Source organism: Podarcis raffonei, chromosome 1 (genome assembly GCF_027172205.1).
Source record: "Podarcis raffonei isolate rPodRaf1 chromosome 1, rPodRaf1.pri, whole genome shotgun sequence".
NCBI lineage: Eukaryota > Metazoa > Chordata > Lepidosauria > Squamata > Lacertidae > Podarcis > Podarcis raffonei.
This window is the reverse complement of record NC_070602.1, coordinates 4,458,650-4,485,025: the sequence shown is the minus strand read 5'-3', so window position 1 is coordinate 4,485,025 and position 26,376 is coordinate 4,458,650. Positions and strand designations below refer to the sequence as shown.

Here is a 26,376-nt window from a genome sequence, read left to right as displayed (position 1 = left end):
GTCATTCCTCCTCTGATCACTGTTGTGGAGTCACAACCCAACTATGAGGTTAAAGGTAAAGGTAAAGGGACCCCTGACCGTTAAGTCCAGTCATGGATGACTCTGGGGTTGCAGCGCTCGTCTTGCTTTATTGGCCGAGGGAGCCGGCGTACAGCTTCCGGGTCATGTGGCCAGCATGACTAGGCCGCTTCTGGCGAACCAGAGCAGCACACAGAAATGCTGTTTACCTTCCCGCCGGAGTGGTACCTATTTATCTACTTGCACTTTGACCTGCTTTCGAACTGCTAGGTTGGCAGGAGCAGGGACCGAGCAACGGGAGCTCACCCCGTCGCGGGGATTTGAACTGCCGACCTTCTGATCGGCAAGCCCTAGGCTCTGTGGTTTAGACCACAGCGCCACCTGCATTGGATCCCAAAGAAGAGAAACTCCACGGTCTACGCAAAGCTCAGAAACTGATGGAGAACTGTATGATTTAGTAAAATAATACAGTGGTACCTTGCTTTAAGAACAGCTTAGTTTATGAACAACTTGGATTAAGAACACTGCAAACCCAGAAGTAGGTGTTTTGGTTTGTGAACTTTGCCTTGGAATAAGAACATGTTTTGCTTCCTGTTGAGTGCGTTCCATTTGTAAATTGAGTCCCCCTCTGCTATGGGAAAGCACGCCTTGGTTTAAGAACGGACTTCTGGAATGGATTAAGTTCGTAAACCAAGGTACCACTGTAATTCGTCCAGTCATCAGTTGAAATCTGGGTTCGAATGATCCCTTTCATCTCAGCTGGGCCTTGGGCAGCAATATCTGAAAGTCTAGGCTCATTCTTTTCTCTAGTAGCCATACGCAAGGCCTCCCGCTGAGTTCTGTTATATTCTAGGGTATGTTTGTGTAAGAGGCATTTATAAGACGATGTGGATTTTATGAGCTCTTGAGTGGCTACTTCCGTTATAAGATGTTGTCTAGAGAGTTGGGCCAATGTTTGCTTAGCATTCTGGCAATAATTTATCAAACCATGAGAAGGATAAGTCAGAAATCTTATGTACAAGATGTCATCAGAGTTTCATTCTGCCAGCTATTTGTTGGTGCTTAATAGAAGAGCTTTTCCCCCAAAGACAATGAGAATAAAATAGTACCAATTCCTTAGCCCTCATAAAGTTAATCAAGGGCTGAAAAAAGGGCTCCCTCTTCTGGACCCCAAAACTTTCCCTTTCAATTATGCGGATGTGGGTTTGAGCAATATCCTTTAAGGGACGTGGGTGGCGCTGTGGGTTAAACCACAGAGCCTAGGGCTTGCCGATCAGAAGGTCGGTGGTTTGAATCCCCGTGACAGGGTGAGCTCCCTTTGCTCGGTCCCTGCTCCTGCCAACCTAGCAGTTTGAAAGCACATGCAAGTAGATAAATAGGTACCGCTCCGGCGGGAAGGTAAACGGTGTTTCTGTGCGCTGCTCTGGTTCGCCAGAAGCAGCTTAGTCATGCTGGCCACATGACCCGGAAGCTGTACACCGGCTCCCTCGGCCAATAAAGCGAGATGAGCGCCGCAACCCCAGAGTCGGCCACGACTGGACCTAATGGTCAGGGGTCCCTTTACCTTTAATGTCCTTTAAAAGTGCAAGACGATAAATTGGGATTGCTACCGATATGCTCCAAATCATCCATTTCTTTTATGCAATCAAGCAAGGAAGGGCTGTGGTAGCAGAACCTTTTTCATCTACTTTAATTGCACTAAAGTAACTTTTGGATATGCACCTGAATCCCTCCCACACGAAACAGTGACAGTCTGGAGGCAACGTGAAAAGAGAACTGTGGATTTTGCCTGAAAATCCTCCACCAATAATCGCAGAGAAAGAGCGAAGCAGCAGCGCTCTCCACACATGCTCAGAGACACCCTCGTCATTACATCCCTGAGTGTTCAGAGTCCCTGAAAACTGGTCCGACGCGGAAGCCCGAGGCAGGAAAAGTGGGGGGATGTCTTAGGAAATCCAGAGAAAAGATCTCCACACCTCTCCATTCACCCAGAGCTCCATTCACCCAGAGCCGCGTCCCCCGCCACCTGTTTTCAGCTTGCATCTACCAACGGACCCACGTGAAGGAGACCCACGCGCGTGTAGCGCCCAGGGACGCCGCGGAGATCGGGGGCTGCCGCATCGCCCCGTCGAGGGCGAAGCCGGGGCTGCGGTGGGAGGACGGGATCCCGGCCCTGGAGCAAGACGGCTCGGATGACTTCACACTGAACGACGTTGAAAACATTGGCAAAGGTGCTGCACCCCGTGGGAAAGGAGTTTTGGCGAGGTCCTAGGATCCCCGTCGATTCCCCCTGCGCCTTGGGGACGCCGTGGTGGGGGGCGGAATTGGAGAAGTCCTCTGGCTTCCCATCGATTCCCACCTCCACCCCCCGCGTGCGCCTTCGGGACGCCGTCGGAAGGCGAGGATTGGCGAGCTCCTCGGGGTCCCCGTCGATTCCTTCGTGCGCCTTGGGGACGCCGTAGTGGGCATCAGCTGCTGGCGAAGGTCTGGGGAGCCCGGCCGACGCTCCGCCCCCGACGGGCCCCCGGTCTCTCTCCAGCACCCTAACCGGGAGGGAGGGAGGTGTCGCCTGGTCCCGCCCCCGCCGGCTTCCCCGCCTCCGCCTGCCTTCCCTCTTGACCGACCGCGCTGAGCGCAGTCCCTCCGATGAACACCACGAGCTGCGAGGCGGCGCTGGAGCTGCGTCCGCCGTCGGGCGAGAGCCCGGCCAGCGCGGCGCTCATGTTCGCGGCCGGTGTGCTGGGCAACGTGACGGCGCTGGGGCTGCTGCTGCGGGCGCGGGCTCGCCGTCGGGCTCGCCGGGAGCGCCTGGCGCCCTTCCACGTCTTGGTGATGGCGCTGGTACTGACGGACCTGCTGGGCACGTGTTTGCTGAGCCCGGTCGTGCTGGCAGCCTACGGGCGCCGGCGGACGCTGCGCGGCTTGTCCGACGGCGGCGGCGTGTGCCTCTACTTCGCCTTCGCCATGAGCTTCTTCAGCCTGGCCACGATGGGTTGCTTGGGAGCCATGGCGCTGGAGCGCAGCCTGGCCATCGGCGCGCCCTACCTTTACGAGCGCCTCCTGAGCGCCCGCCCCGTCGCGCCGCTCCTGCTGGCCGCCCTGCCGGCCCTCTACGCGCTGGCCGCCGCCTTCTGCTCCCTGCCGCTGCTCGGCTTCGGCCGCTACGTCCAGTACTGCCCGGGCACCTGGTGCTTCATCCAGATGCACTTCCCGCGGGCCGGGGGCGCGGCGGAGCTGTCGTCGGGGGGCGCCTTCTCGCTCCTCTACGCGTCGCTGCTGCTGCTGCTCATCCTGGCCGTGCTGCTCTGCAACCTCAGCGTCATCGTCAACCTGCTCCGCATGCAGCGGAGGGGCAAAGCCACCCGACGGGCGACCGCAGCTGCAGCCGCCGCCGCTTCGTCCTCCTCCTCTTCCCAGCTCCGTCAGACGGAGTCCTCCGACGGCCAGGGGCCCAGCCCCAGGTGCGCGGCCAGGAAGCAGCTGTCCATGTTCGAGGAGCTGGATCACCTCATCCTCCTGGCCATCATCACCATCACCTTCGCTGTGTGCTCCCTGCCTTTCACGGTGAGTGGGAAGGGAGGATGCGACTGGGACGCCCCCGGGTGAGCAGTCCAAAATCCTGGGGCACAAGCAGCCAGCCTGTGAGCTGGCCAAGAGGTGTGGGGTGAGCTGCCATGGGGCTGGGGCTGCACCAGAGTGAAAGGGGCTCTTAAAGAGGTTTACACTTGTAGAATTGTAGCACTGTAGTGTTGGAAGGGACCCCAAGGGTCATCTAGTCCAACCCCTGCAATATAGGAATCTCAACTTCTTCTTTGGCGATCCCTCGTAGCCGAGTAAAATTGTCTTCCATGAACACAGTCTTAGCAGTGAGTCCATAAGTGACTGTGGAGGCCAATTCTGGACCCACACGTCCTTCCAGAGTGGGGACATCGGTTTCCAGGCAGGAGATGATCACGGTGTGGATTTTCCAAGTGTGCCTTCCTCTTAGCGTGTTTCTCCCTTGCGTCCTGAGTTCGAGTGTCTTCCAAGCCCATGACACCTTTGGTAAAGGCTGTTCTCCAACTGGAGCGCTCGCAGGCCAGTGTTTCCCAGTTATCAGTGCTTATACCACATTTTTTTAGATTTGCCTTGAGAGAGTCTTTAAACCTCTTTTGTTGACCACCAGCATTACGCTTTCCATTTTTAAGTTCAGAATAGAGTACAGTGGTCCCTCGGGTTAAGAACTTAATTCATTCTGAAGGTCCGTTCTTAACCTGAAGCACCACTTGAGCTAATGGGGCCTTCTGCTGCCGCCGCACGATTTCTGTTCATCCTGAAGCAAAGTTCTTAACCAGAGGTACTATTTCTGGGTTAGCGGAGTCTGTAACCTGAAGCATCTGTAACCCGAGGTAATACTGTAGTTGCTTTGGAAGGCAATCACCAGGCATCCGCATAACATGACCAGTCCAACAAAGTTGATGTTGAAGAATCATTGCTTCAACACTGGTGATCCTTGCATCTTCCAGTACACTGATATTAGTTCTCCTGTCTTCCCAAGCGATGTGTAAAAATCTTCAGAGACACCGTCAAAGGGAGTCTGTTCCACTGCCGAACAGCTCATACTGTCAGAAAGTTCTTCCTGATCATAGAATTGTAGAGCTGGAGGGGACCAGCAGGGGCATCTAGTCCAACCCCCTGCAACGCAGGAATCTTTTCCCCCAACATGGGATTTGAACCCTTTGAGATGAAGAGTCTCATGCGCTACAGACTGATGTTTAGCTGGAATCTCCTTTCTTGTCATTTGAATCCATTAGTTCAGGTCCTACACTCTGGAGTTGCAGAAAACAAGCCTCTTCCATGTGATCACAGCCCTTCAGATATTTGAAGGAGGCCAATAATGATGATGATGATGATGATGATGATGATGATGATGATGTTATTTGTATCCCGCCCTTCCCGGCCAAAGCCGGGCTCAGAGCTGCTAACAACAGCCATCACATCATCTCTAAATCTTTTCTTCTCCAGGCCTTTGATAATTTCGGTTGCCCTTTTTGGAATCATTCCCAAAAGTGTTGTTGTTGTTTAGTCGTTTAGTCGTGTCCGACTCTTCGTGACCCCATGGACCAGAGCACGCCAGGCACTCCTGTCTTCCACTGCCTCCCGCAGTTTGGTCAAACTCATGTCCGTAGCTTCGAGAACATTGTCCAACCATCTCGTCCTCTGTCGTCCCCTTCTCCTTGTGCCCTCCATCTTTCCCAACACCAGGGTCTTTTCCAGGGAGTCTTCTCTTCTCCTGAGGTGGCCAAAGTATTGGAGCCTCAGCTTCAGGATCTGTCCTTCCAGTGAGCACTCAGGGCTGATTTCCTTGAGAATGGATAGGTTTGATCTTCTTGCAGTCCACGGGACTCTCAAGAGTCTCCTCCAGCACCATAATTCAAAAGCATCAATTCTTCGGCGATCAGCCTTCTTGATGGTCCAGCTCTCACTTCCATACATCATTACTGGGAAATCCCCAAAAGTACAATATCCTTTTTGAAGCAAGGCAACCAGAGCGGCACACAGTTAGGATCCATGGGTCTTCTGCTGGCTGTGGGGCCCTGGCAGACGCCCAGCTTGAGCACCCTCTGCTGCTGGCCCCGAAACAGCTGGGTTTGAATCTGCGACCTTCTGCAGGCAGAGCAGGTGTTCTCCCAGTGAGCTCTTGGCCTTCCCCAAAGTCCCTGCAGCCTTTTGACGCAGCTGTGCTGATAAGGAAGCTTCCGATGCCCCAGAGTCTTGGATGTTTAGCGTTAAGGGCTCAAGATGACTCTTAAAGGCATGTTAAATGTGAGGCATCAATCACTTTCCTCCTGCGATTTATGCCAGTGTCTAACCACTCTTCCTCCCCCATAAATTTTTATCAATTTTCATAGAGTTTAACCAATTCCGTTCAGTTCCTGTACAACCTTCCCCTGGCGTTTTGACCTCCCATCCTTACTTCCACGATGTTTCTGTTCAAATCCTTTATCTGCTGCCTTAAATACAGTAAGGTAAAGGTAAAGGGACCCCGACCATTAGGTCCAGTCGTGGCCGACTCTGGGCTTGCGGCGCTCGTCTCACTTTATTGGCCAAGGGAGCCGGCGTACAGCTTCCAGGTCATGTGGCCAGCATGACTAAGCCGCTTCTGGCGAACCAGAGCAGCGCATGGAAACGGCGTTTACCTTCCCGCCAGAGAGGTACCTATTTATATACTTGCCCTTTGACATGCTTTCGAACTGCTAGGTTGGGAGGAGCAGGGACCGAACAACGGGAGCTCACCCCATTGCGGGGATTTGAACCACCGACCTTCTGATCGGCAAGTCCTAGGCTCTGTGGTTTAACCCACCGCGCCACCCGCGTCTTAAATACAGTACTCACCCCCCAAAAAAATGTATATCTTACATTACATCCCTTTGCTTGCCTTTGAAGTCCTGCCTGCAATTTCGTTTGACAAATATTTGCTCAGATGATCCGAAAAGGGTCTCCACTCTTCACCAGTTTCTTCTTCTTGTTTTAATCATTTTTGTTTGGTTTTACAAATATGAAATTATAACAATCCAAATACATATCCATATATCGAGATTACTCTGAATCTCGCGACTTCCCCACACCCCCCTCCACGGAATCCTATTTTCAACATTTACAACCGCATATTCTTCCATACTCTAAATTTTATATCAATCCATATTGTCCATAGTTTTTATTACAGTACAAGTGGAATTAAAATCCTGCTAATCTTTCCATCTGCTTATAGTGGTCTCCTAGATAACTTATTTAAAAATTCCCATTCTTTTAAGAAGTTTTTGTTCTCTTGGTTCCGGAGTTTTCCAGTCAGCTTTGCCATTTCAGCATAGACCATCATCTTAGCTTGCCATTCCTCTCTGTTAGGGACTTTGAATTTTTTCTGTCTCTGGGCTAGTAGCATCTGAGCAGCTATTGTTCCATACATGAAAAGTCTTTTCTGCTCCTTTGGGATGTCAGTACCTGTAATTCCTAAAAAGAAAGCTTCTGGGGTTTTTAAATAAAGGTTATTTTAAACATTTTCTTCTCATTTCATTATACAGTCATACCTCAGGTTACAGCTGCTTCAGGTTGCATTTTTTTTGGGGGGGGGTTGCAGACCACCGAACCCCAGAAGTACCAGAACGGGTTACTTCCGGGTTTCAGCAGTCATGCATGCGCAGTAGCGCTAAATCGCACTTTGCGCATGCGCAAAAGCGCTGAATCGCAACCCACCCATGCGCAGACACAGGTTGCGATTGCTGTGGGTTGCAAACGTGCATCCCGCACAGATCATGTTCATGACCCGAGCGGCCACTGTACAGTATATCATCTCCCAGAAAGCTTTTAATACCTTACAGGTCCATCACATATGATAAAAGGTACCTTCTTTTTCTTTACATTTCCAGCAGGTATTTGTGCTTGTCCTATTGACCTATTTGCTAGCTTAAAAGCTAAAGGACCCCTGACAGTTAAGTCCAGTCGCAGATGACTCTAGGGTTGCGGCGCTCATCTTGGTTTACAGGCCAACAGAGCTGGCATTTGTCCGCAGACAGTTTTTCCAGGTCATGTGGCCAGCATGACTGAGTCGCTTCTGGCGAAACCAGAGCAGCACACGGAAATGTCGTTTACCTTCCTGCCGGAGCGGTACCTATTTATCTACTTGCACTGGTGTGCTTTCAAACTGCTAGGTTGGCAGGAGCTGGGACCGAGCAACGGGAATCCCCTTCGTGGGGATTCGATCCGCCGACCTTCTGATCGGCAAGCCCAAGAGGCTCAGTGGTTTAGACCACAGCGCCACCCACGTCCTAGGAGTCAAATACCACCGGTACATCATTTTCATATACAGTGGTAACTCGGGTTAAGAGATTAATTCGTTCTGGAGGTCCGTTCTTAACGTGAAACTGTTCTTAACCTGAAGCACCACTTTAGCTAATGGGGCCTCATGCCACCACTGCGCCGCTACCGTGCAATTTCTGTTCTCATCCTGAAGCAAAGTTCTTAACCTGAGGTACTATTTCTGGGTTTGCGGAGTCTGTAACCCGAAGCGTCTGTAACCCGAGGCACCGCTGTAGTTTTCTTCCAGCATACATACAACATGCCATAATTTTCAAGTCTGCTTTCCATAACCTTTCCCAATCTGCCAACTTTAGTCATTGGAAAGCACAAGGGGGCTTGGGCAGAAGCAAAGATGAAGCTAGATTGCACTGTGGTCCTGAAATGAGATGGGCTGGGTGAGCAATTTGAACCCCTGGTGTGTCAGTGGACGGGGCGAGGGGAGGAATAGACTTAAGAACTCCTGCAATGATAGAGCAAACACGGTCACTGTAGTAGGACGGTAGGGCTGTCCATTGAGCAGTCCAATATTGTCAATTTTATTGGTTCATTCGTATTGTCAATAATGAAGAGGCTAAGGAACAGTGGATGGAAATTAAAACCTCATGCAGGAAGAAGAAAGGGAAACTTCCCTCGCGGATTTACAAATTGCTAAATGTCTTAATCCCCTTCATGGATCACTGCCTTGCCGTGGCGAAGGGGCTTGAATAACTCAGAGAAGCTATGAACTATGCCGAGCAGGGCACACAAGATGAACAGGTCATAGTGGAGAGTTTTGACCAAACGTGATCCACCTGGAGGAGGAACCGGCAAGCCACTCCAGTATCCCTGCCAAGAAAACTCCATGGACAAAGACAACAGGCATATAAAAGTTATGACGCTGGAAGACGAGCCCCTCAGGTCGGAAGGTGTCCAATATGCTACTGGGGAAGAGTGGAGGACAAGTACAAGTAGATCCAGAGCTGATGAAGCGGCTGGGCCAAAGCCGAAAGGACGCTCAGTTGCGGATATGCCTGGAAGCGAAAGGAAAGTCCAATGCTGTAAAGAAAAATATTGCATAGGAACCTGGAATGTAAGAACCATGAACCTGGGTAAGTTGGATGTGGTCAAAAATGAGATGGCAAGAATAAATATTGACATCCTGGGCATCAGTGAACTAAAATGGACGGGAATGGGCGAATTCAGTTCAGATGACTATCATATCTACTACTGTGGGCAAGAAACCCGTAAAAGAAATGGAGTGGCCCTCATAGTCAACAAAAGAGTGGCGAAAGCTGTACTGGGATGCAATCTCAAAAAATGATAGAATGATCTCGATACGAATCCAAGGCAGACCTTTTAACATCACAGTAATCCAAGTTTATGCACTAACTACTGGTGCTGAAGAAACTGAAATTGACCAATTCTATGAAGACTTACAAGACCTTATAGAAATGACACCAAAGAAGGATGTTCTTCTCATTATAGGGGATTGGAATGCTAAAGTAGGGAATCAAGAGATAAAAGGAACAACTGGCAAGTTTGGCCTTGGAGATCAAAATGAAGCAGGGCAAAGGCTAATAGAGTTCTGTCAAGAGAACAAGCTGGTCATCACAAACACGCTTTTCCAACAACACAAGAGACGACTCTATACATGGACACCACCAGATGGGCAACATCAAAATCAGATTGATTATATTCTCTGCAGCCAAAGATGGAGAAGCTCTATACAGTCAGCAAAAACAAGACCTGGAGCTGACTGTGGCTCAGATCATCAGCTTCTTATAGCAAAATTCCAGCTTAAACTGAAGAAAGCAGGAAAAACCACTGGGCCGGTAAGATACAATCTAAACCAAATCCCTTATGAATACACAGTGGAAGTGAGGAACAGGTTTAAGGATTTAGATTTGGTGGACAGAGTGCCTGAAGAACTATGGGTGGAGGCTCGCAACATTATACAGGAGGCAGCAACTAAAACCATCCCAATGAAAAAGAAATGCAAGAAAGCAAAGTGGCTGTCCAACGAGGCCTTACAAATAGCGGGGGAGAGAAGGCAAGCAAAATGCGAGGGAGATAGTGAAAGATACAGGAAATTAAATGCAGATTTCCAAAGAATAGCAAGGAGAGACAAGAAGGCCTTCTTAAACGAGCAATGCAAACAAATAGAGGAAAACAACAGAATAGGAAGAACCAGAGATCTGTTCAAGAAAATTGGAGATATGAAAGGAACATTTCGTACAAAGATTACCATAATAAAGGACAAAAGTGGTAAGGACCTAACAGAAGCAGAAGACATCAAGAAGAGGTGGCAAGAATACACAGAGGAATTATACCAGAAAGATATGGATGTCTCGTACACCCCAGGTAGTGTGGTTGCTGACCTTGAGCCAGACACCCTGAAGAGTGAAGTCAAATGGGCCTTAGAAAAGCACTGCAAATAACAAGGCCAGTGGAAGTGATGGTATTCCAGCTGAACTATTTAAACTTTTAAAAGATGATGCTGTTAAGGTGCTACACTCAATATGCCAGCAAGTTTGGAAAACTCAGCAGTGGCCAGAGGATTGGAGAAGATCAGTCTACATCCCAATCCCAAAGAAGGGCAGTGCTAAAGAATGCTCCAACTACCGCACAATTGCACTCATTTCACACGCTAGCAAGGTTATGCTTAAAATTCTACAAGGAAGGCTCAAGCAGTATGTGGACCGAGAACTCCCAGTAGTGCAAGCTGGATTTAGAAGAGGCAGAGGAACCAGAGACCAAATTGCAAACATGCGCTGGATTATGGAGAAAGCTAGAGAGTTCCAGAAAGACATCTACTTCTGCTTCATTGACTATGCAAAAGCCTTTGACTGTGTCGACCACAGCAAACTATGGCAAGTTCTTAAAGAAATGGGCGTGCCTGATCACCTCATCTGTCTCCTGAGAAATCTCTATGTGGGACAAGAAGCTACAGTTAGAACTGGATATGGAACAACTGATTGGTTCAAAATTGGGAAAGGAGTACGACAAGGCTGTATATTGTCTCCCTGCTTATTTACCTTATATGCAGAATTAATCATGCGAAAGGCTGGACTGGATGAATCCGAAGCCGGAATTAAGATTGCTGGAAGAAATATCAACAACCTCAGATATGCAGATGACACAACCTTGATGGCAGAAAGTGAGGAGGAATTAAAGAACCTTTTATTGAGGGTGAAAGAGGAGAGCGCAAAATATGGTCTGAAGCTCAACATCAAAAAAACGAAGATCATGGCCACTGGTCCCATCACCTCCTGACAAATAGAAGGGGAAGAAATGGAGGCAGTAAGAGATTTTATTTTCTTGGGCTCCATGATCACTGCAGATGGTGACAGCAGTCACGAAATTAAAAGACGCCTGCTTCTTGGGAGAAAAGCAATGACAAACCTAGACAGCATCTTAAAAAGTAGAGACATCACCTTGCCAACAAAGGTCCATATAGTAAAAGCTATGATTTTCCCAGTAGTGATGTATGGAAGTGAGAGCTGGACCATAAAGAAGGCCGAAGAATTGATGCTTTTGAATTATGGTGCTGGAGGAGACTCTTGAGAGTCCCATGGACTGCAAGAAGATCAAACCTATCCATTCTGAAGGAAATCAGCCCTGAGTGCTCACTGGAAGGACACATCCTGAAGCTGAGGCTCCAATACTTTGGCCACCTCATGAGAAGAGAAGAATCCCTGGAAAAGACCCTGATGTTGGGAAAGATGGAGGGCACAAGGAGAAGGGGACGACAGAGGATGAGATGGTTGGATGGTGTTCTTGAAGCTTCCAGCATGAGTTTGATCAAACTGTAGGAGGCAATGGAGGACAGAAGTGCCTGGCGTGCTCTGGTCCAGGGGGTCATGAAGAGTCGGACACGACTAAACAACTAAACAACAACAACAATTTTATCAAGAGTGGATTGTAATTGGATTAATAGATCGGAAGCAGGGTGAAAGGGAATCAACAGACCTTTAAGTACAGCACGCGGGGGGGGGCATATAATTTTTTAGAATTGTCTATGTTTTTGTTTTGTACTTGAATTTGTACTGCAATTTGGAATTAATATATTAAGGCTTATATTGGAGTTTTGCAATTGAAAATTAATAAAAATGATTCAACAAAAAATAAATTAAAATGAAGAGGCTCAGGAGTAAACACTACCCAAATCCAGAGAGGAGTCCCTAAGGCGGTTGGATGACTCCTTGTACGCCTTGTTAACGGAGAAATCTGAGGGCTCCCTTGGACAAAAAACAAGGATGCCAGCCAGGAATACCAGAGCAAAAGAGCAGCCAGTAGGCTTGGTCTTGATTGAAGACTGTCGCGACAGGACTCCCACCTGCCACCAGGTGGAACAAGATGGAAGCCCCCAACAAAAGAGCCCCCAAACTTTTGTTATCCGCTAATCCCCATGTTACACCCCCCCCAAACTACATCACTAATACATCACGGTTACATCATGAAAGGGGAGGTCTGGTGGCAGTAATCTGAGCATCCTGGACCCTGCCCCATGGTTCTCCTTGCCCTCCACCAAACACCCATCAAGTGGTACAAAAGAGATCTTTACATTTCCCTCTTTCCCAGCCAAGTTCATCACACCCTTTTGTCTTCATCTGGGTTTGTTATTTCATCTGGAATGGCACTTAGCTATCAGCATGCCAGGGATTATCACTCAGGCAGAGGGGCTGCTGAGTAGCTGAGCTCACATGTCTGTATGAATTTCTGAAGTTTTCCCAGTGAGCCAGTACATAGATACATTTAGGAGTGAATTGTTACATTTGGTGCAGCAAAGGCCCTTTGAATAGATAGGAAGAAACTGTGATGAAGTGTTTTGTGGGGACAAGTCACAAAAGTGATTGTGCTGGTTTTGGTAGTGGGCTGCATGTGCATGATATCTGCTGGAGGGGCAACCCCCCCCCAACCTATACACAGATTCCTGCAACAGCCTCCTTCCGGCAACTCCTGCAGCCAAACTGGTGCCAAACGTCTTGCTCTACTTTCCTTTGGACCACTTCAGTAAGACCGAGAGGGGGGTCTTGTCGTCTGGGCAGTTCAGGACCTCCAGACACACTGCCCAGGCTTGTGCCCCGGGGGGGTCCCTTCGGAGCTGCTAACACAGCAGTTTGACTTCACCCCCATTGTCTCTCGAGACGGATGGATGACAGCAATAACACAAAACATTGTCCCGTATTCCAGGGATGGTTAGGTGGATACAATCTGTAATGTTCAATCCGCCATCAGGACTCTTTCCAGCCGCTCGCAACATAAAAAGGGGAAACTCTTAAAAAGTGCAATGGAATGCAAAACTTTTCAATGGCTTTCTGTTTATATGCGTTAGTTTTTATGGCATGAGATGAGCAAGCCAACCGTGTAAACAAGGCTGAAATCCCAGGGAGCTACTAGCAATAGCACAGCAGCCAGCTCAAATTAGCCAGAGGGCGGCTTTTTACAAAATGAAAATACCACACATGGAAAAGCCAGAAGCAAATGCTGAGTCAATATATATGACGAGGAGAAACTTTGGGCTGGTTCACACTTCTTCCGCTTGCCCTGTGCGCAGGTCTGTGTGGTTTTCCACTTGCCCTTCTTCATTCCCAGGGAAAACCCGCTGTTCGGCTCTAACTCGGAGCAAACGTCGACCCGGAAAAACCCGAATTGCCGTTTGCACTTGGACAAGAGGAAGCAGAGATAAATCTTTCCTTTCCATTGCTAGTAGTGATCACCATACTTTGCTGTGGTGTCCATCGCATCACAGCCCTTGTCTCAAACCAATCCTCCTCTTTCTCACTGACCTTAAACCCTTTCATTCTGTGTATCTTCACAGTTAGGTATTCTAAAATTATAATATTATTCAGTTTTTTCCTCCATTGGTTCACCCCTAGCTCTTCTGCATTTTTCCAGTTACTCGCTATATAACCTGCCTGGCTGCAATTACCATCCAATTTACCCATTTAAATTCCTCTTTAATAAGAACCATTAATAAGAACCATGAATTTAGATATTTCTCTCTCTCTCTTTCTATCCTTACAGTCTCATAGAATCATAGAATCATAGAGTTGGAAGAGACCACAAGGGCCATCGAGTCCAACCCCCTGCCAAGCAGGAAACACCATCAGAGCACTCCTGACATATGGTTGTCAAGCCTCTGCTTAAAGACCTCCAAAGAAGGAGACTCCACCACACTCCTTGGCAGCAAATTCCACTGCCGAACAGCTCTTACTGTCAGGAAGTTCTTCCTAATGTTTAGGTGGAATCTTCTTTCTTGTAGTTTGGATCCATTGCTCCGTGTCCGCTTCTCTGGAGCAGCAGAAAATAACCTTTCTCCCTCCTCTATGTGACATCCTTTTATATATTTGAACATGGCTATCATATCACCCCTTAACCTTCTCTTCTCCAGGCTAAACATGCCCAGCTCCTTTAGCCGTTCCTCATAAGGCATCGTTTCCAGGCCTTTGACCATTTTGGTTGCCCTCCTCTGGACACGTTCCAGTTTGTCAGTGTCCTTCTTGAACTGTGGTGCCCAGAACTGGACACAGTACTCCAGGTGAGGTCTGACCAGAGCAGAATACAGTGGCACTATTACTTCCCTTGATCTAGATGCTATACTCCTATTGATGCAAAAAGTTTATTATAACAGGATATTATCATCCAAAAGGTGTTATATTATCATCCAAAAGTTTATTATAACAGGATATTGACATTCGGCTGTCGGCCCCCAGTATTTAGCTCTGGGTCTCAACAGCCTTGAAGCATCTTCTCCACTTCATTTGCTTTGCCCCCCATCCGGCTGAGTCATAATTGGAGAAGGTGCAGCTGGCGGATCTGCAATGGGCCGGGTCAGAAAGGGGAAGCCGCAGTTGTGCGTTCTTTCGTCCTGGACTGCCTGGGACTTTCTCAGCCGGCATCTAGCACAGCGATAAGTCACCGTCCTGAGTCTGCGTGAGAATTCCCGCTTTCCCAGTGGGACCTTCTCCTCCCCTAAATCTGCTTTGGGGGCTCCCACTAAACTCGGAAGCAGATTTTGGGGGAGGGTGCAAGGCGAAGGCAGAGAGATGGGCGGAAGTCTCGTTACGCAAGCAGAAATCCTGTGACAGTTGTTTGGTGCTGCCTTGGATTCCACTCATTTAGTTCATGGGTGCCCCCATTACTTTCGGTGTTGGGGGATATAAAACATTGAAAGGAGGGCTAATAATAGATCACCAGTGTCAAAGCAATGATTCTTCAACATTAACTTTGTTGGACTGGTCCTGTTGTGCGGATGCCTGATGATCGTCTTCCAAAGCAACTACAATGGTACCTAGGGTTAAGAACTTAATTCGTTCCAGAGGTCCGTTCTTAACCTGAAACTGTTCTTAACCTGAAGCACCACTTTAGCTAATGGGGCCTCCTGCTGCCACTGCGCCACCGCTGTGCGATTCCTGTTCTCATCCTGAAGCAAAGTTCTTAACCCGAGGTACCACTGTACTCTATTCCGAACTTAAAAATGGAAATCGTCATGCTGGTGGTCAACAAAAGAGGTTTGAAGACTGTCTCAAGGCAAATCTTAAAAAATGTAGTATAAACACAGACAACTGGGAAACACTGGCCTGCAAGTGTTCCAGTTGGAGAACAGCCTTTACCAAAGGTGTCATGGGCTTTGAAGACACTCAAACTCAGGACGCAAGGGAGAAATGTGCTAAGAGGAAGGCACAGGGAGAAGCTGGGAGGGAGGGAGGAGGTGCCGCCGGTGCCGCTGTGTGAGGGAGAGGGAAAGAACGCATGCGTGCTGGTGATCCACGCGGCGATTCCCGTACCATCCGCAGGCCGCAGCCAGAAGGCAATTGGGCCTGATCCAGCCCACGGACCTTAGTTTGCCAACCCATGCTCTAACCATTACACCACACTGACTCTGCCCTACAACAGGTATCCATGCCTCAGTTTATTTACCATTCAAACCAGGGATGAGAAAACTGTGTCCTTCCAGACTGCGGTTGTGCTACATTGCCCAGTGCTGGATGGAGCCGATGGGAGTTTGGGCTCCAACAGCAGGGCTTCCTGAACGCCACGATTCTGCAGAGAGGAGGGGAGGGTGCCATAATGAATGGAGCTTCCTGCAAATCTCAGAATTATTTCTGTGAATTCTCAGAAGGGGGGGTATTGTTTTGTTGTTTGGGTTTAATTACTTCCTTGTGTTTTGTATTTTATTCTGTGAACCGCCCTTTTAATGAAGGGCAGTATGTAAATTTAATAATAAAAAACAATACGTAAAATAATATTTTTATAAAACCAAAAGTAAGTTTCTTTTTACATATATAATTTTAAAATTAAATTTTCTGCTATACAATTTTAAATACTCATTTTAACATCCTTAAAATATCAATGACTTCCATTCTTCTCCTTCCATGGTCCATTTTGCATATCATAGATTCCTGCATATTTTACAAAAACTAAACCATTCAATATTCCACAACTGAATCCATCAAACCTTATTTACACTGTTGAATTTACCGTATTTTTTGCTCTATAAGACTCACTTTTTCCCTCCTAAAAAGTAAGGGAAAATGTGTGTGCGTCTTATGGAGCGAATGCAGGCTGCGCAGCTATCCCAGAAGCCAGAACAGCAAGAGGGATTGCTGCTTTCACTGTGCAGCGATTCCTCTTGTTGTTCTGGCTTATGAGATTCAGAATATTTTTTTTCTTGCTTTCCTCCTCCAAAAACTAGGTGCGTCTTGTGGTCTGGTGCGTCTTATAGAACGAAAAATACGGTATCTTAATGCTGCCAGCGTTTTCAGGTGTACACAATTCCCCCTTCCATATATTCAAGAAACGTTTTCCAATCTTCTTTAAACATATGTTCTTCTTGTTCTGTTATTCTATATGTTAAGTCTGCAAATTGTGCATATTCTGTCATCTTAAATCACCATTCTTCTTTGGCTGGGACCTCGCTCATTTTCCATTTTTGGGCTAACAAAACACGGGCCGCAGTAGTAGCATACATAAATAACCTTTTTTGACACCTGGGGATTTCATTCTGAATTATCCCAAATAGAAAGGACTCTGGTGGTTGTTTTTTTTGGAAAAGTGAATTTTAAACATCCCCCCCCCAAATTCATTACAGATTATTTAGATACAAAAGTAAGTTTCTGGTCCTCATGGCCGCCGCGTAGCTGGGAAGCCTTTACTGACGCTGCCTGACACTTCACAAGCCAGTAAGAATTCAGGTGGTTAGGTGGGGGTAGGGTTGCTCAGAGTCTTGCATAACTCCTTCCTTTCCCAAGAAATAGCAAAATGAGACAAATGATGCAAAGCACTTAAGTCCAGCTACATCAGGCCATAGTCCCATCTAGTACAGCATGCAGTTCTCATGGTGGCCAGTCAGCTGCCCCATGAGAAACTTGCAAGCAGGGTCTGAGCAGAAGAGCGCGTCTTCCCAGCTTGTGATTCCCAGCAGCTGGTGCATGCTGCAAAACGAGATCAGTGGCACATCTTTGTCTGTTGTTGTTTAGTCATTTAGTCGTGTCCGACTCTTCGTGACCCCCTGGACCAGAGCACGCCAGGCCCTCCTGTCTTCCACTGCCTCCCGCAGTTTGGTCAGACTCATGTTGGTAGCCTTGAGAACACTGTCCCACCATCTTGTCCTCTGTCGTCCCCTTCTCCTTGTGCCCTCCATCTTTCCCAACATCAGGGTCTTTTCCAGGGAGTCTTCTCTTTTCATGAGGTGGCCAAAGTATTGCAGCCTCAGCTTCAGTATCTGTCCTTCCAGTGAGCACTCAGGGCTGATTTCCTTCAGAATGGAGAGGTTTGATCTTCTTGCAGTTCATGGGACTCTCCAGAGCCTCCTCCAGCACCAGAATTCAAAAGCATCAATTCTTTGGCGATCAGCCTTCTTTATGGTCCAGCTCTCACTTCTATACATCACGACTGGGAAAACCATAGCTTTAACTAGACGGATCTTTGTCTAGTGTGCATCATTTTGAAGGTGGCTGTGCAAGACACTTCCCTGGGAGTAAGCTCTACTGAATATCGCCTTACCCCATGCGTACATGCTCATTCCGCTGCTTCGATCTGCAGAAAAGGCACTCTTACAGGGACCTGTTAGGCACTTGATCTTTGGGCATGGCAGCCCCTGCCCATTTTTTTAAAAATACAATTTCTTATTGAGATTTCCCCAGAATGCAGTAAAATTGCAGCCATGAAAGGTACAAAACAAAGGAGAAAAACGGAAGAAGAAAAGAAAGGGACTATAGAGATAAAGGGAGGAAAGAGAGAGTAAGAAAGAAAGCAGAAGAAGAGAAACATGAGCAAAAATAATAATAATGTAAAGGGGGAACTTCCAATTTTCCGTCTGCTGTTTACATAAAAGAAGAAACTATGATGATTTAAACTAGTCACCAGCACTACACTCTGTGACAAGTGAGTGCTGCATGCCACTTTTGGAACCTCACATAAATCATGTACCATATAGCATGATTGCTTTGTGAGATGATCTGAATTCAGTGGTGAAGCATCTGTTCTGCATGTAGAAGCAGATCTTGGATTCTGTCCCCGATAAACCCCACGAAAGGTGAATATGTCCATTTCCACTATCGGAAACAGTACAGTGGTACCTCGGGTTAAGAACTTAATTCGTTCTATAGGTCCATTCTTAACCTGAAACTGTTCTTAACCTGAGGTACCACTTTAGCTAATGGGGCCTCCCGCTGCTGCCATGCGATTTCTGTTCTCATCCTGAAGCAAAGTTCTTAACCCAAGGTACTATTTCTGGGTTAGCGGAGTCTGTAACCTGAAGCATCTGTAACCTGAAGTGTCGGTAACCCGAGGTACTCTATTCCGAACTTAAAAATGGAAAGCGTCATGCTGGTGGTCAACAAAAGAGGTTTAAAGACTTTCTAAAGGCAAATCTTAAGAAATGTAGTATAAACACTGACAACTGGGAAGCCCTGGCCTGCGAGCGCTCCAGTTGGAGAACAGACTTTACCAAAGGTGTCATGGGCTTTGAAGATGAACTCCAGACCATAGCTGTCAACCATCCCTTATTTGGCGGGAAAGTCCCTTATCCCAGCACTGTGTCCCGCTGCTGTCCCTTCTTGATGATGTCCCTTAAATTTCCCAGGTTTCAAAGGAAGCAGCTCCTTTCCCTCCCTCCCTGCCGGCCAGGAAGGAGGGAGGCTCCAACTGTGTTGCTTGGCTGCGTTGCTCACCCAATAAGGAGTCTAAGAACGACTGGGGGGTGGAGCTTGCATGCCTTGTGCCTATCAAATCAGCCGCGTTGCCTGGGGACTCACCTTTGCTCAGCGCTTCCCAGCGGAGAGGTGACGGTGGTTTTCCTTGCTGCATCCCCTTTGCCGGGTTGCTGCGCTGTGGGAACCACCGCTTGAGGCTTTGTTTGGCTGCTGGCTGGGCTTTCTGCCTTTGGCTCGGAGGGGCTCAGAAGTCAAACATACCTGTGCTTGGAAAATCCCTTATTTTGGCTGATGATCCCTTATTTTTGAGGCTGCCGGTCCCTTATTTTCAAATCTGTAAGTTGACAGCTATGCTCCAGACACAAGGGTGAAACGTGCTAAGAGGAAGGCACACTTGGCAAATCCGCACCGTGATCAACTCCTGCCCGGAAACCAATGTCCCCACTGTGGAAGGACGTGTGGATTCAGAATTGGCCTCCACAGTCGCTTACGGACTCATTGCTAAAACCGTGTTTATGGAAGACAATCTTACTCGGCTATGAGGGATCACCAAAGAGAGAGAGAAAGCTTACTGGGAAATGATATATAATGAATTGAAAAGGATGTCTAAAATAACGCTTGTAAAAAAACACACACAAAAACCTCCAGAAGCTTTTCTTTTGAGAATTATAGGGACAGAACTGCCTAAATAGTATAGACATTTATTTATGTATGCTACTACAGCGGCAAGAATGCTACTTGCCCCAAAATGGAAAGAAGCAGAAGTCCCAGTCAAGGAAAAATGGATACAAAAATTTATGGAATATGCAGAAATGGCGGAAGAATAAGAAATCAAGATACCAAACTTTTTTATATATAAAAGAATGGAAATGGTTTATTGAATATTTACAGATAAATTGTAAGCAGTTAAGAACATTGGCAGGATTATTGTTATAGCCTGCAGTTTTATATGAGTATATTTAAAGCAGATGAAAATTAAATGAGCAAATTCAGTTAATTTGGATATGCAGAAGTTATGAAAAATACATTTAAGGAACCGCAGACAGAGGGGAAAGGAAGTCAAGTTTCGAAATGTTAAAATGATTGTCAAGTTAGTGGAAATGTATAAACCTGAAAAGCAAAAATAAATTTATTTTAAAAAAGAAGTGGGAAGGAGCAGCGAAGGGAGACTCAGAGGCTGGGGGGGAAAAGGCTGGCGTAGGCCAGAAGGCAAAACCACAGCCACAAATTCACCCTGGACTGTGAGCCAGACCCTCAACAATTTCCTGTGTTCTGTTCCAGCCTTATAAAGAACCTTCTTGCTGCTGCAATGCAGTTAAGTCCACACAGTCAGAGCATCCTTTGAAGCGTTTCCTGTATTAGGGGGGCTTACGTAATTCTCTGCAGCCTTTTCCCCCTGTAAAATGCTTGAGGTTCAAAAGCAGATCCCAACATGCCTCCTCCGTTTAACGAATATTCCTGGGCGCACTTTTTCCCTTTTCCGCTGCCCTGTGAAGTTTTGACATCAGGGCTTCACTGTACTCTTTACAGCAGCTACTGAAAACATTTTTGTTCAGACAAGCCTAGCCAGGCATGAGAACATAAGAGCCCGCTGGATCAGGCCAAGGGCCCATCTAGTTCTCACAGTGGCTGGCTTTTTGCGACTGAATTATGGTGCTGGAGGAAACACTTGAGAGTCCCATGGACTGCAAGAAGAACAAATCTCTCCATTCTTAAGGAAATCAGCCCTGAGTGCTCAGTGGAAGGACAGATCCTGAAGCTGAGGCTCCAATACTTTGGCCACCTCATGAGAAGAGAAGACTCCCTGGAAAAGACCCTGATGTTGGGAAAGATGGAGGGCACAAGGAGAAGGGGACGACAGAGGACGAGATGGTGGGACAGTGTTCTCGAAGCTACCAGCATGAGTTTGACCAAACTGCAGGAGGCGGTGGAAGACAGGAGTGCCTGGCGTGCTCTGGTCCAGGGGGTAACAAAGAGTCAGACACGACTAAATGACTAAACATTCACAAACATTGCTGTCTCCAAAAGTGGAGACAGGACATTGCTGTCATGGCTAGCAGCCACTGTGATGGGCCCGGAGGTAACCCGTGCAACGCGGTCCAGGGCCGGTCCAGAATCCGAGGGTTCTGCTAGGAGTCAGTCCGACAGGGCCAAGGCAGGACACGAGGCAAGGACAGGTACAGGATCTCAGGCAGGATCTGGCATACAGCAATGTTGCTCCTGCGTCCTGGGGTGGGGTCCGACAGCCTTTTATCTTTGTCGGGGTAACGGCCGGTCCTGATCCCCCGGTGACTCACCTCTCTGTCTCGCCTGAAGGCCAGCACTCCTCCTGCGAGTACTCAGGTCTCTCCTCTCAGACCTCAGTCTCTGCAGCTCGGGAGACGTCGGTGGGTTACAGGACCCAGGGGCCGCCTCAGCCTCCCCTGACCCAACCGGTAGTGGAGCCGCTGTAAGTGATGGTCCAGCTGAAAGCAACGAGGTAATCCCCACATTTGGAGCCAGGGCAGGCTCAGGCCCCTGACTTGGCCCAGCTGGTGCTTGTTGCAGGGGAGCCTGTGCAGACTGGGACTCTTCAGGATCAGGCCCCAGACTTGGTTCAGGTGATGCCTGAGGCAAAGGATCCAGTGCAGACAGAGACTCCTCTGGTTCCAAGTCTGAGCCTGAGTCCCAGGCCATCACAGCCACTGACCATCACTGCCTCCTGCAGAAGTGAGTTCCATTATTTGACATTCCATGGAGAACGTTGATATATATGTTTCAGTGTCTTGGACTGGCTGGACGCAGAGGAATGTTGGAAGGGACCAGTTGGGGAACCTCCAAGGGAAGAAGGCTCAGAGCCCAGGGATTGGTGGTGGGGCAACGATGAGTGGACACAGAGAGAAGACTGGGAAGAGAAGGTGTGGAAGCTGAAGGGGTAACAGGACTCGGTGAGCTGGGAGAGTTTGTGGCAGAGAGAAGTCTAGAATCGGAGGCAGAAGCTGAAACAGGCGAGTGGGACAAGGGAGGTCTAGAGGCAGAGATGGGTGGAATTTTACAACTGCAGCCAGAGGGGCTGGAAAACAAAGAAAGAGAGATCTCTCTAGAACAGGCATGGCCAGACTTGGCCCTCCAGATGTTTGGGGACTACAACTCCCATCATCCCTAGCTAACAGGACCAGTGGTCAGGGATGATGGGAATTGTAGTCCCAAAACATCTGGAGGGCCAAGTTTGGCCATGCCTGCTCTAGAATGGCACTGAGACAAAAAGACACGAGGCATGATAGAGACCAGGAATAATCAATATGGACATACTGTTTGGCAAAGACCCAAAGGAATAATTGGTTAAAATAAATACCTCACACAGGAAGAAGAAAGGAGAACTTCACTAGCGGACACATACATGATTAAATGTGCTAATACGAATTGAAATTAAAACATTGTAGCTGTGGTATAAGGGATTGTTATTAAGATTGGATCATAATTAAAGGGAATTATTAAACCTTGAAGGCTAGCACGCGGGGGGGCACCTAAATTTTATAATTGGCTATTTGATTGACTTGTATTCAAATTGGTATTGTAATTCAGTATTGATATAATAAAGCTTATATTGGGTTTTTGCAATTGAAAAAGAATAAAAATTATTTCTAAAAAAGAGAGAGGCAGAGATGAGTTAGGCTGGTGAAGAGTCACAGGTAGCTCATCCTCCTGCTGTGACAAACTTCCCCCTTGTCTCCCAGGGCCAGAAGAGGCATGAAGAGCGAGGAGCAAAGGCCAGAATGCAGGTACAGTCTCCAATTTCTGGGGGGAAACCCTGAAGAGGAGACGACTTAGGCAGCTGTGGGAAGGTGGACTCCTTCAGTCTCAGCAACTGCTTCATGGGGGCAAGATCTACCAGGACGGACTTGCTGTGTTCCTTAGGCCTGACACTCTGCCAAGTCCTTGCAGATCATATTCTTGCCAATCAAGAGTTAACTCTGATGTGCATGGTGTGATTTACTGCTAGCTTGCTTCTGACATTCAATCTGTTTTCAGTTTATTGCTGGGGTTTTGTTCCTCCTGAATGTTTTAAGGACTTGTTTTTTACTGACGATGTCATTGTTTTGTTCTCTTTGTAAACCACTCTGAGGGAGTTGCTGTTTTTACCAATCACATGGCATATAAATTCTATGAAATAAAACCCATAACATTTTAAGCCTCGTGCGCTATACAATTGCTAAACTGCTGTTGCTGTTTAGTCGTTTAGTCGTGGCCGACTCTTCGTGACCCCCTGGACCAGAGCACGCCAGGCCCTCCTGTCTTCCACTGCCTCCCACAGTTTGGTCAAACTCATGCTGGTAGCTTCGAGAACACTGTCCAACCACCTCGTCCTCTGCCGTCCCCTTCTCCTTGTGCCCTCCATCTTTCCCAACATCAGGGTCTTTTCCAGGGAGTCTTCTCTTCTCATGAGGTGGTCAAAGTATTGGAGCCTCAGCTTCAGGATCTGTCCTTCCAGGGACACCCAGGGCTGATTTCCTTAAGAATGGAGAGGTTTGATCTTCTTGCAGTCCATGGGACTCTCCAGAGTCTCCTCCAGCACCAGAATTCAAAAGCATCAATTCTTCGGCCATCAGCTTTCTTTATGGTCCAGCTCTCACTTCCATACATCACTACTGGGAAAACCATAGCTTTTACTATATGGACCTTTGTTGGCAAGGTGATGTCTCTACTTTTGCTAAACAGTGTGTTGTTATTCTTGTTTCTTTCCAGGTCCGTGCCTTTATGAACCATTTTGACCCGGGTGTGGATTACAAGGAAGACCTTCAGGCAATGCGGTTCCTGTCCTTCAACTCCATCATTGACCCCTGGGTGTTTGCCATCCTCCGGCCCCCCATCCTGAGGGTGATACGCTCTGTCCTCTGCTGCCGGATGCCCCTAAAACCACGAACTACGGACAGGCAGAGGCCTCCCTTTGCCAAACCAAAGCCCGTCGAACAGGCTGGCATTTGCAGGCAGTGAACGGTCTCCTGTTTTTGGAGAAGAAGTTTGAAAGTCCATCTCTGGACAGTTCCTCAGGGTAATTCCAGGAGAATGGCTGGCATTCTCCATTCCCATGTTGGCATGCCTGCTGGACATCAAAGTATGCGCTGTCCTGCATTTACCTAGGGTGATTGTCTGAAATGACTCCATCCTAGACCTGTAGAGTTTGAAGGGACTTTTAGGAATCCTAGTCTACTCCAATGTTCTGCCATGGGGGAATCACAGCTAAAGACTTCCTGGCATAGGTAGGTAGCCGTGCTGGTCTGCTATAGTCGAAACAAAATTTTAAAAATGGACATAAATCTGATATCAGGAATCACAAGACAGAGAAACCAGTAGGAGAAGACTTCAATCTCCCAGAACATTCTATACAAGATCTCAAAAGTAGCTGTCATATTACAAAATAATTTCAGAAATAGACTGGAAAGAGAAGTTGGAGTCTTATCTCATTATACATGATAAAGCTATTTTTGGCCATCTCACCCCTTGCTTTTTCCTGTAAGACCAATTGCAGTCGTTAACAGTCGTCAGCTGGTTTACCACACCTATCAGCCAATCACCCATTCCCACCACACTTCTGAGTAATACCCCTCCCCACCCTCTCACGATATATAAGGGTCCGGTGACTTCTGTTTCAGTGTATCTGAAGAAGTGTGCATGCACACAAAAGCTCATACCAATAACAAACTTAGTTGGTCTCTAAGGGGCTACTAGAAGGAATTTTTTTATTTTGTTTCAACTTCCTGACAGATGGCCATCCATCCTAACTGTTCACCAGGAAACACTCGGGTGGCAACATTGGAGACTGTTCAGATTGGAGACAACATCAGATCATTGGTCCTTCTGGGTCATCATTGTCTTTCCTTCCTGGAATTTTCTCTTCCGGATTTCAGGCAGGGGTCTTTTCCATCCTCACCTGGAATGCCTAAGATTGAATTTGGGGGATTTTGCATGCAAAGCAGTTGCTCTGATGCTTAGATGGGTCGAACTTACGTTGCACTGAGAGCGAGGGAAAATTATCTCCCCGAGGAACCATTATTTGTTTGCAAAACACTCTGTAAGCAAAGGTGTTGTCTTTGCGTGTTTCTTCTCTCCGATGAAGCCCGGGACCAATGCAAAGAACATGATGCACACTTTATCAATGGCTGTTGAATTGATTTGGATATTTATCTTCGAAGCCCACTATGTCGAAGGGTTTTCTCCCTCCTGTTTGCTTTGACTTCAGATGCTTATATGTCAGTAAGACTGTGTTTGGTCGCTGGCCAATGTGGTAAAATCCGTATTAGCTTGCGTTATCTTATATGAACCATTAGCTTAGTTGTCTACACACTGAAATCAGCATCTTCAAATCCAGAAGGAAAATGCTCTTACCTGAAGCAGGTAGAGGCATAATTTACTACTGCAAACTATGCACAAAATGGCCAGTAAGTGTGGTAAACAGAGAGGAGGCAGAATGTGGAGATGTTAGCTTCTGAGAGGTTGGGTCTTTCAATTGAATTGAAATTGAAATTGAAATACTTTATTGTCACTTGTACAACTTGTATACAGTGAGGTTACACGAGCACCCCCCACTCAGCTCTCTTAGTCTTAATTCCCCTCGTTTACTGACACACACACACCAAACCCAAAAGTCAGTTGCCCTGTTGTTATCTTTTCATTCAGCAGCCTAACAGCCCATGGATAGAAGCTGTTCTTTACCCTGTTGGCGCAACTAATCATGCTTCTATATCTTCTGCCTGAGGGCAGGAGAGCAAGAAAGTGCCGGCCAGGGTGTGAATCATCTCCTGAGGCAACGTTCTTCCGCGATGTCATCCAGCGGATTCACGGGACAGCCCTTTATATTTGTGCTGTATTCACCACCCTCTGTAGGCACTTCCTATCAGTTGATGTCAAACCAGCGTACCACACCGTGATGCAGTAGGAAAGGACACTTTCTACTGTGGACCGGCAGAAGGAGACCATCAAATGTTGATTGACATCGTTCTTCCGCAATACTCTGAGGAGATGAAGTCTCTGTTGGGCTTTCTTAAACACCTGGGTTGTATTGTATTCCAAGTAAGGTCTTCACTGAGATAAACTCCTAGGAATTTAAAGGAAGAGACTCTTTCCACACAGCCCTCCCTGATGTACAGCGGGGCTAGTTCTCCTCTCTTCCTCCGATAGTCCAACACCATCTCCTTTGTCTTGCTGATATTAAGGTGCACGTTGTTCCCTAGGCACCATGTAGATATTAATATTAATAATTAATATTAATATTAATAGCATAAGAACAACAATAGCTCTACTGGCCCCTGGCCCATCTGGTCCAGTATATGGTCCTCACAGTGGCCACCCAAATACCTGTGGGGCACTAAAAAGCAGGATCCAACTTCAGGAGCCCTCTATCCTC

The 26,376-nt window shown here is 47.6% G+C and overlaps 1 protein-coding gene across 1 annotated transcript; it reads left to right on the top strand.

The window, feature by feature from the left end:
• The first annotated feature begins 2,510 nt into the window (after positions 1-2,510).
• PTGER2 (prostaglandin E receptor 2) lies at positions 2,511-24,417 on the top strand. Its single transcript, XM_053365698.1, has 2 exons — positions 2,511-3,582; positions 23,718-24,417. The coding sequence occupies exons 1-2, from the start codon at positions 2,665-2,667 to the stop codon at positions 23,964-23,966; spliced, it is 1,167 nt and encodes a 388-aa protein (XP_053221673.1). The 5' UTR covers positions 2,511-2,664; the 3' UTR covers positions 23,967-24,417.
• Positions 24,418-26,376: the final 1,959 nt, after the last annotated feature.

Coding starts and splice junctions, on each gene's coding strand:
- PTGER2 (XM_053365698.1), top strand. CDS start 2,665: ATGAACACCACGAGCTGCGAGGCGGCGCTGGAGCTGCGTCCGCCGTCG. Junction 3,583..23,717: donor TGTGCTCCCTGCCTTTCACG/GTGAGTGGGAAG, acceptor GTTTCTTTCCAG/GTCCGTGCCTTTATGAACCA.